The sequence below is a fragment of the Thunnus maccoyii genome, chromosome 19 (assembly GCF_910596095.1).
Source record: "Thunnus maccoyii chromosome 19, fThuMac1.1, whole genome shotgun sequence".
NCBI classification, from domain to species: Eukaryota; Metazoa; Chordata; class Actinopteri; order Scombriformes; family Scombridae; genus Thunnus; species Thunnus maccoyii.
In genome coordinates this window covers 19,730,575-19,740,961 of record NC_056551.1, presented here as the reverse complement: position 1 = coordinate 19,740,961, position 10,387 = coordinate 19,730,575, and the positions used below count along the sequence as shown (strand labels likewise).

Below are 10,387 nucleotides of genomic sequence, written 5' to 3'. Positions count from 1 at the left end.
ACACTTAAATTATTAAGCAGCAGCCGGTGTCAGTGTCATCGCACTGACTGACTCAGCGAAGGACGGCTCGGGCTTCTCCATCATATCTGAGTTGGAACTGTTGAGATCTTCAATTTTCAACCCTGTTTGACAAGCAAGTGAATGAATCCACTCAAAATTAATATTACCATCAAGACTGCAATTGAAGATTTATAATAATAATAATTTAATAATTAAGACAATTATTCCCACTGATTTTTAAATCGCTTTTTCTTGGCTCGAGTAAAGTTTTAAAAATATAAAACCTCCATGGATCAAAAATTCATAATAGAAAGAATCATAACTGACCTTGTTTGCAGTTTGAGGTGTCCTAGCAACACATTTTACAGATGTCTCTTTTACAGTGGTGGTCTATGGGGAAAATGCTTTTTGGGTTGCAGGAGGATTTTTTTCTGCAATACCGTGAGTGACCACTGGGAAAAATGGGCTGCAAGGCTGAGCAGCAGAGCCCTATCCAGCTCTTATAAAATATCCATGGCTATAACACCTGATGTTGATTGAGAGCATGTGGAAGCTAGTTGCTAGCAAGTGAGCAAATAAGTGGACAGTTAACTAGCTAAAATGGATAAATGATTGTAATAGCTAAAATAGTAATAGTAAATAGTAATTGTAGAAATAGCAAACAATGGATGGTTAAATAGTTATCCAACACTGATGGATAAATAGTTGAAATAGATAGATAAAATGTATAGATAAATGGTTGAGAAAGAGTTAGCTAGAAGTAAAGATAATGCTCACTAAAAGTAAGGGTAAATGGTTGAATAGCTAAAAGTAATTTGAAATACTTAACTAGCGATGGAGTAATGGTTAACGGTCGAACTAAAAGTTAAATTGTAGAATTAGCAAAAAGTTGGACATAAATTGTTGAAATAGTTAGCTAATAGTAATGGACAAATGGTTGAAATATACAGCTACTAATAAACAATACAAATACCTAAAAGTGCTTAAAAAAGGTTGGAATAAATAGCTAAAACCAATGGTAAATAAGCAGTTAAAATAGATGAGTAAAATGTAATAGATAAAGAGTTCTAATAGTTAGCTAAAGTAATGGCTGAACAGTTGTAGCTATGAAGGGTTGTAGCTAATAGGTAAGTTAGCTAAAAATAATAAAATGGTTGAAATTATGATAATATCCACTTTTATATAATCAAAATCAATTCAAATGACCAGATTTATAACATGATGTTGTTAACTGACAGCTGAACATACGAGACTCTCTGAACTGGACAAAAGCAACCACAAGCAAGTTCAGGTAAGTTTTGTCTCATGACTTACATTATTAACATGCAGTTATAGTTTGTCTTAAAACATGGAAAGGTATAAAAACATGCTACTGGCCTACTAGGTAGTTCTGCAGGACATTAAGAGAGGATCACATGGACAGAAACAAGATAATTTACAAAGTCACTTTATAACATCTGATTGTATTACATTTATAAAGTCTTTCATGGAGGATTTAATGTCTTATTTTAGTTGTAGTCTTAATGATTCCTCCGTTCCCTGGGTCAAATGAGGTTTGACTCTGCTATCATCTGTGGGTTGGGTAATCTGATGTTGAAAGATCAATATGACCAAACGCTGCCCTTGATGCCCACATTATCAGGTGTCAGGTGGCGGCAATAAGGCTAATGGGATGATTTGGCTCATAGTCAGGTGCAGATGTGCATGCCAGTGTGATAGAACTGCAACATAAATGAAGAGAAGAATTTCTGCTATTATGAAGCACAAACCTACATGTTATGCAAAAAAAATATTCTGTTGTCTTTCTTTCTTTTTCATGTTGATATTAAATTTAAATGAGTTAGTGTAATAAATAAAATTATGCTCGGCAAAAGAGGCTAAACAACTCAACATTGTTCTCATGATTTTAATTTAGCTTTATATTGTTTTTTTCAACAGTTCTTTCCCATATACATCATAACAGTGCCACAACTTCATTATCATTATCAAATTATTATTACTTAATAATTATTACCTCGTTATTAAATTATTATTATTATAATTTCAAGACATTGTTTGCTGAACATATGATGAGATGGAGGAGCTGTCTGAAATCAACATTATAAATGAAAATGTGACATTACATAAGACATGTAAGCTGTGATTTGTACTGATTACTTATTTCAGTGAGTAGTTTTAAGCAATTTTATGTGGTACTGAAGAATGGGCTCAAATTTGAACAAACCTTGAGGGAAACTTAGAGGTCATGATGATTACTTTGCCCATTTTTCCCTGATTACTATGATTATTATTATGCAGTTCTAAAACCAGTAGAACACGGCATTCATTTTCTTGCTTTTATCTGTTAATACAAACATCAGTTTATCTGTCAGTTTTAAATGAGTACCATAAATTCACTACCAATATGTGATATGTGAGACTTTATTATTCAGACAAGGGACTGCAGATGAAAATGTGTCAAACACATTTACATTTAATTAATGTTATTAATATCCACAATACATAAAATGAATACTTATTAATTATAAGTGTTAGAAGCTACATGCTCAAATAGCTGTATGAAATAAGAATAGTGGAAAGGGCTTTTGTGTCCCATGGTGATCAGTTTGAACTACTAAATACTCAACTTAATTTAAATTCAGTTAATCCTCCAGACATTATTGCACTCTAATTAGCTCTAATGTATAATTTAATAATAATTTGGCATTTTGTGAAATTTACTTTTTTTGCTGTCTTGTTGAGAATTAGATCGATACCTCTCTCATCTGTCTGTTAAATGTGAAGCCACAGCCGGGAGATTGTTATCTTAGCTTAGCATGAAGACTTTAAACCAAAGTTTAAAATAATCTGCCTAACAGCACCTCTAAAGTTCACTAATTAACATATTATATATTATGGTTTAATTTGTCAAAAAATATAAAACCACAACTTGTTGTGTTTACACTTTGATTTTTGTACAGATTAACATGTTAATTAGTCAAATTTAGAAGAGCTAGCTGTTTCCCCCCGCTTCCAGTGTTTATGCTAAGATAACTGCCTGCTGCTGCTAGCTTCATATTTAGTTTTCTACACATATAAGAGAGGTGTCAATTTTCTCATCTAATTCTCAGCAAGACAGTAAATAAGCCCATTTCCCAAATGGTGACCTATTCCTTTAAATTGGATGAAATCTGCCATATAAGAAATAAATCAATGCTACATGGATATTTACTCATTTATTGTAAATCTTAAGATACAGCCAATATGTTGCAAGTTGGTTTCTTGACAGGACTTGTCAAGGTTACAGGATTCATAAATGTGATTTGAATGTGATTTATACGCACATCAATGCTTTGTTATATCAGAATAGACAAAGAGGAGTAGTTGTAAGAGAGAGTTTGTGTATGTGTTTGTGTGTTTATTTGTGTGTGTCTGTCTATCTGTCTTTGTGCATGTGAGTGAAGGTAAAAGCGAGACACCCCCGGCCCGTAAAGCGATCCTGACACCATGAATAATGGAGAGTGCCGTGGCAGAGAGGATAAGTTCTCTGTGCAAGGCTCCTTTTTCACAGGGCTTTCTCCCGTGGGTCACATGAGTGCTGAGGTGACAGTAATTTTTCATGAGTAGTGTGTGTTGGTTGTATGGCCATACTACCCAGGTAGGACACATCCAGGCAGCCATCACTCCCTCTGCCTGTCCTGAGTCTGTGCCTGCAGCCGCACACACCCAGGCGGCTCTGAACCCCACGATCCCAGAACCTCCCTGCAGCCAAGGGTCAAATGAATTGTCTTACACTATTAGAAACTCAAGGCAGCACTTACGAAACTAAAGGCCAGGGAAGTGGATGAATAAAAGATGCCGTCGAAACAGAAAAAATCCACAGCTTCAGAAGAAACCGAAGAGGTTGATGACGAAGTGGAGGAAACGGAGCCAAAGTTAAAGGAGAGGAGCAACGATGTGACCTGTGAGGACACCACAAAAGGAGAGAAGGGTCAGAAGAAACACAAGAGCGCAGAGAGCTCCGAGAATCAGGAGGCCTCAGAAAAGAGAGAGAAGAAGAAAGAGGGAGAAAAGGTAAAAGAGAAAAAGAAGAAAAAGAAACCAGATGAGGATGCTGAAGATGGTGCTGTGATTGAAAATGAAGATGGAGATGGCGAGCAGAACAATAATGACCCGATCACCAATTCCAAAAAGGAAAAATCAGGGAAAGTCAAAGAGGAAGTGACTGAGGGAACAAAGGAGGAAAAGAAGAAAAAGAAGAAGAAATCCTCCACAGAGAATCTAGAGGGGGACGAGGAGATGGGGTCCAAGGACAAGAAGTCTAAAGACGGCAAGAAGAAGAAGAAGTCTCACAATGATGATGATGAGGAGCCCTTGATGGAGGAGCAGGAAGAGGAGGAGGACTCAAAGAAAAAGAAAAAGAAGAAGGCAAAGAAGGGATCTGCTGACAGTGATGAAGATAAAAAGAAAAAGGGGAAAAAATCCAAAAATAAACAGGTGGACTATGCTGTGATCTACCAGAACGAGCTGCTGAACTACCACACAGACTCATCTGATGGATACGAGGATGACTACTACAAAAAGAAAGGTAAGGATTTGTCATTGTTGAGCAGACAGAGAAGCCTCAGATGATGCACGTAAGGTAAGTCTCAGCTATCTTACATACAGTATGCACCTACCTGTTGAAGTGTACCACCCGATTAAATCTTGGATACAGGTTTCCTCTGGTACCCTTTAGTTCTCAACAAGAGCACCCTGGGGAATCCCTCTGTGATTGTTCTTGGGTGAAAGCTCAGTTATGTTCCACATGAATGGAGCCAAACAGAGGCTCGGGGGTAGACAGGTGCTGGGTGCTGTCCCAGTCGCAGTGGCTAGGAGCACGGCCGTGAGCCAGAGGAATTTTCTTTAAGCAGATCAGAGGTTCCCAAACAGGGGGGGACCAGAACTGACAGGAGGCTGCAAATTAGTGTATTCCTCTGTGCCATAGACCTCTTTTGTTGTTCAAAAACTACTAAAAAACATGTCAATGAGCCACACCGTTGCACTTGTGTCATTCCTGAACAGTATGAGCATGTTAGTTTGTTTAGAAACGGCTCAAAGACTAATAACAACGATAATGTTTTCAGTCTCCAAAGAGTAGTCCCGTGGAAGGCAGATACAGTTCTGGGTTACAGTGCTTCGTTAGCTTGTGGTGCTACGTATCACAACTTCTTGACATTGAACTTCAGTAACAAAGTGAAGAGGTTGTGATATGTAGCACAACAAGCTAGCAAAGCTCTGTAAATCGAACCACGTTCCTGCACATACTCAGTGACATCTGTCTTACACAGAACTACTCTCCTAAGACTGAAAACATGATGACTGTTATTCGGAGCCGTTTCGAAACAAATAAACATGTCCATATGCTTCAGGGCCAAGGAACACGTCACCCAGTGCAACAGAATGGCTCACTGATGTGTTTTTAATGGTTTTTGGACAAGGGAGGTCTACGGCACAGAGGAATAAGATATATCAGGCTTTGGATACACACACAATACTTGTGAGAAGAATCAGTTCATTGTTGCTTTGGCAATTCCGGAAATTCTGACAATACAGAACAGAAAAGATATAAATTTCTAATTACTGATTACAGGTGTAAAATTACTTTAATGCAACATTAGTTCTGTGTAGCTCAGCTGTGTTGGAGCTGAGTTAGACCACCATCCAATGAAAGTCATCAATAATGTTTGTATCATCATTTGGAAAATCTTATCTCAAAGGTCTACTTACTACCTTTTTGTGAGCTTTCAAACACATTTGCAGTTGAAATCTCTAGAAAAAGCTACATTACTCCTCTCAGAGTCAAAAATGAATCTCCAAGCTCAAATCATTTAAAATGTTAAAGATGAGGTTGGTAACATGCGCAAAAGTTGTACTGTGTGATTTAGCACTGACTCAGTAATTTACATGAGTTACTGCTGATGCCCACAAACAACTATTTTTTTTTTTTTTAATCAACACAACATGGAAAAGTTTTTAATAAACATCTGCCAAGTCACAAAATGTTAATTGAGAACATATTTCATTTGTTTTCCTGACAACTCTCCTGGGCAATATCCGCTTGTAACAACTAAAACATGATGTTGTGATAATAAAACATGATTTTATTACTGTGTTTAGACACTCAGCACTTTGTTAAGGTTCTGGAAAGATTCTGGTCTCGTGTAAATATTTAAAAATTTGACAGAGACTTTCAGCAAAAGACAGGAAGTATTTACTTTAAAGCTAAACTGAAACCACAATTTTTCCTTAACCTTAACTAAAGTGTCTTTGTTGTCTAAACCTAAAACTCCAGTCTCCAGTATCAAAGTTCTTCCTTCCTGAACTTATTTGGCGAAACAAATTAGTAGCATATAAATGTAATTTAGAGGAGACAAAGTTGCCATAAAGGAGCATTGATAAAGTACAGCACTCAGCTGAATTCAAAGGAGTTTTGAATGAGGAAATTGTGCAACACACATAAAAGAGCACTGTATCTTTTTTCCCCATCACGTTGACAGAAAAAGTGCCAAAAATGTGACATTTCAGTCTTTCCGCCATCTTCACTTCTACCACACAAGAACTGCTTTAGTTTAATGTACTTTTAGCTCCTCATCTGCAGTGCAGATGATGAAAGGAGTAGTAAGTATCATTGTTGGCTGGACCAGCCACAGACCAACCCTAAAACTGCGGTTGTCCGTGAGTGACCGAGTGCCTGAGTGAGTGATGAAGTTACACCATTGATCAGCTGGCTAAGTGTTGGAGGCTGTTGCTCTTTCAAAATGAATTGGCGCGAGATGATGGAAGTGGAGGATAGCAGCGCAACGTAAAGTGACTGTGTTTCCTGCTGTCAGTAGCTGGCAGGAGAGACAGGATTTTATAACTGAACTAACACCAGGATGCAAACTTTTTATTTCTGACATTTTCACATCACAAATGATGAAAAACACGAGATTTAAAACATGAGTCTTGCAGGTAAAACATGAGACTCATGTAGGCTATTATATCGGTTTAGTATGGGGCAGCTGCTCTGGTGCACTTGATTTAACTGTAATGGAGATAAGCCTCTTGAATTTGCACCCAAAATGCTGTCAGAACTTTCATTTACAATTTCAACTGCAGCCTCCATGATCATGAACCGGGAAAGAGGCAGAAAAAAGGCGCATGAGGGAGAGTGCACAGTTAAAGCACCCCAAATAACCATCGCTCTGACAAAACACTCAATACTGTGTGAAAAACGAGAGACATCCGCAGAGAGAAACAAATGAAAAGAGCAGGGGCAGTTAACAAATAGGTAATTAGAATAGCTATAATTAGAATTAAAATAAGTTCTCTTTTCTTAATAACCTTTTTTTTGACTTAAACGTAGCTTAACCATGTCATGTGACATGTTACTTCAGTACACTTTACCTGCAAATATTACTGAGACTGCTACAGAAAATTGCAGATGAACACTTAATATCCAGGAATTCACATTATAGACACTACCACTGATGATCCCTGTAACAAACTGGCCACAGTTTCACACACTGACCATACACGGTCCAGCCATATACTGGGGTTAGACTTAGTCTTGTTTAGCATCAGTGTCAGTGATACATGTCTGTGTTCACGTCTTTGTTACGTCTGACTCTGTCTCTCCGAGGACTTTATCAAGTCTCAGTCTTACCAGGCCAGTGTCTATCTGTTTTTATCAAGTGTCTCTCCTTCTCTTTAATCAGCTTTTAATGGCTCTGCTCACTGTTAATTAGATCTCTATGTTCCTTTGGTCAAATTACTCTTTATCAGGCCTCTGCTTCTCCTTTTCTCCTCTCCTGGATGTTTTTTAAGCAATCAGTCTCTCTGTAGCATTCTTATCTTACTTATCCTCTACTTCCTGTTCCTTTTTTTCCTTTATATAGTGCAAGATAAGTGATAAACATGAGAACACATATGACACGGGACAGTACAAACGGGAGAAGCAAAGAGACAATAACCCAAAGAAAACAACAACATGAACAAGATAATAAAAAATTAAAATAAATAAATAAAATGTTGGCTTAATGCTAGATGCATGTGTGGTGTGTATGTGTGTGTTAGTGTTAGGTGTTATGTTATGTTATGTGTGGGTGTTATGTGTGTTATGTGTGTAAGGATATAGAGGGGAGAGAGCAGAGGGGACAAAAGAGAAGAAAGAGAAAAACGAAAGCTGCTGTTGGGGGGATCTCTGGTTGGGTCCCAGGGACGAAGAGGCGCCAGGGTGAAACCAGGATGAGTCAGGACAGAATTTTTTTCTCTCTCGTCCTCTCCACTCCTATCCAAACACTTCTTTTTATAGTTTGTTTGCTTGTCAGTCCATATTCCCCTTTCTCTCCTCCTCCCCCTTCCTTGCTCTCATTGCTCTCTCCTGCTTTAGTTCGCTCCCAGACCTGTAGGAGGTTGCTGGCCTGTTGCAGTTCAGATACCCTTTAGAACAGCCCCCACCCCTACAGGAGGGGTCTGAGGAGCATCTTTCTATTTTAAGGGGGGATAAACAAGGAATAAGCCCTCAGACACCAAGCTGTCCAAACCAGTCAAGACACCCTCAGCCACCTGCGCCTGGTATGAGATAAGCCCATCATGCAGAGAAATTAAACATAACAGAAGATAGATAAATAAATATTCAAACCAGTCAGTAAATAAAATAAGTAAATAGAAAAAAAGGGAAAAAATAATAATAATCAGCACATTATAATAATAGTAATGGTTTAAAATGTGGGGGGGATACCATCATCATCATCTTCTCATTTTAACACATGTAATAGCAAAAAATAATCATCATCATCATCGTCTGTATGAAAACCAACATCATCGTACTATTATACTATTATATTACCAATAATATCTATATGATAATAATATTAATCAACATCATAATCATAATACATTTGTGCTTTCCTTGATGGGTTTTTTTTATTGATCTACACATATTCCAATGTATTAACTCATTTAGTTCACCACTTCTCTTATCATTAACCCAAAACATTGCTTTCCCTACAGGCAACCAAGTCTAACACTCTTTATGCCATTAAAACAGTCCTCCTCTGCTCAGACTGGAAACCATTTTATCCTCCATTGTTTCTGTGACAAAGAGAGAAAGATAAAGTTCAAAGTAAAGTCCCATAGCTTGTGTGGGTGTCCCATACCTTCCAGTTCTTACATAACCCCACAGGAGAGAAGAGTAATGCAGCAGGACTATAGAATTACCATTGTATAAGCCGAGGCTATTGAGTCACAGGCAACAGCCAATAGCTGACTAAGCTCCTGCTGAAGATTTAATGTTCTTACTGTAACTCAAACAAAGGAAGTTTCACAGGTGTGACTTTTAAAAGCCTCTCCAACAAAACGCTAACTCTGTGTGTAGATGATGGAGATCTCAAACTATTTGGTGAGTCATTGTCAGCTGCTGGAATTCATGGTAATAAAAATTAAATGAAAAGTTACTGACTAAATACGAAGATCAGCCTATAGCTACAGACCAAAAGCAAGAACTACCTCTGTAAACTAAAAGTGCAAATTCCCAATATACAAACACCCAAGACGACACAAACTCAAGCAGAATTTACAGACTCTTAAGTTGCCATCCAGTTTACCTTCCCATTAACGTGGTGACTTGGTCAGACGAAGAGACACATATGTGAAATGTGAGAGAGGCTTGACTGGTGCATTACACCAGACATGGATTCGCTGCAGATTCGCCGCATTGAATTCCCTGGCAACTGAGCATGGAAGGAAACATAATGCTCCCTAATGTTTATAGATTATTTGACACTGTCTGAGAATGTGACTTTGGGTTTGTCCTTTTGTTCAGCTTTTTACTCTTGAAATGATTGAGTATTAGATGTTTTAGATTCCCAACCTGACATTAAGAGATTGTGCATTTCTGTTGTGATGTTGGCACACATTTTCATCTCTCCTTCTCTTTGTACTCTCTATTTTCCTCTTTCTTCCAGTGTATGAGGTGGTCACTGTCACTGGTGATGTAAAGGGAGCCGGGACTGATGCTAATGTGTTTGTTACTCTTTTTGGAGACTTTGGCGTCACACCCAAGGTTCACCTGGCAAGCAAGTGAGTTTTAATAAGGAAGACTCTTTAAGACCCTCAATAAATCTCTCTGCTCTGATTCTTTCAATACTTTTTATATCAAGCTTTAAATGTAATGTTGTAGCTTTGAGTCAATTGGATTTCATCCTGTTTCATTTCGTATAATCAGAAGTTTAGATACTTAAACGCAAGAACAATATTCTTTTTCTGTGTCAGTTATTAACTGTTAATGTTTTCTATTCCTTTGATCTTTCAGCACAGAAAAGAGGTATAATATATTCAACCTGATAAAGAATGGTTATGATTCTGTCCTTGTGTTGGGTTGTAT

At 37.7% G+C, this 10,387-nt stretch overlaps 1 protein-coding gene across 4 annotated transcripts in view; it reads left to right on the top strand.

Annotated features, from left to right (window-relative positions):
- The first annotated feature begins 518 nt into the window (after positions 1–518).
- Positions 519–10,387, top strand: part of LOC121885917 (lipoxygenase homology domain-containing protein 1-like) — a 36,880-nt gene continuing 27,011 nt past the window's right edge. Inside the window, exons 1-4 of one of the 4 annotated variants that reach the window (XM_042395748.1) lie at positions 528–567; positions 1,239–1,291; positions 3,439–4,567; positions 9,969–10,083. In XM_042395748.1, coding sequence (XP_042251682.1) covers positions 3,835–4,567; positions 9,969–10,083 — 848 coding nt within the window. In that variant the 5' untranslated portion in view covers positions 528–567; positions 1,239–1,291; positions 3,439–3,834. Of the gene's footprint in view, positions 1,292–3,438; positions 4,568–9,968; positions 10,084–10,387 lie in introns of all 4 variants that reach the window. The other 3 variants (XM_042395747.1, XM_042395745.1, XM_042395746.1) reach the window with 3 other exon arrangements.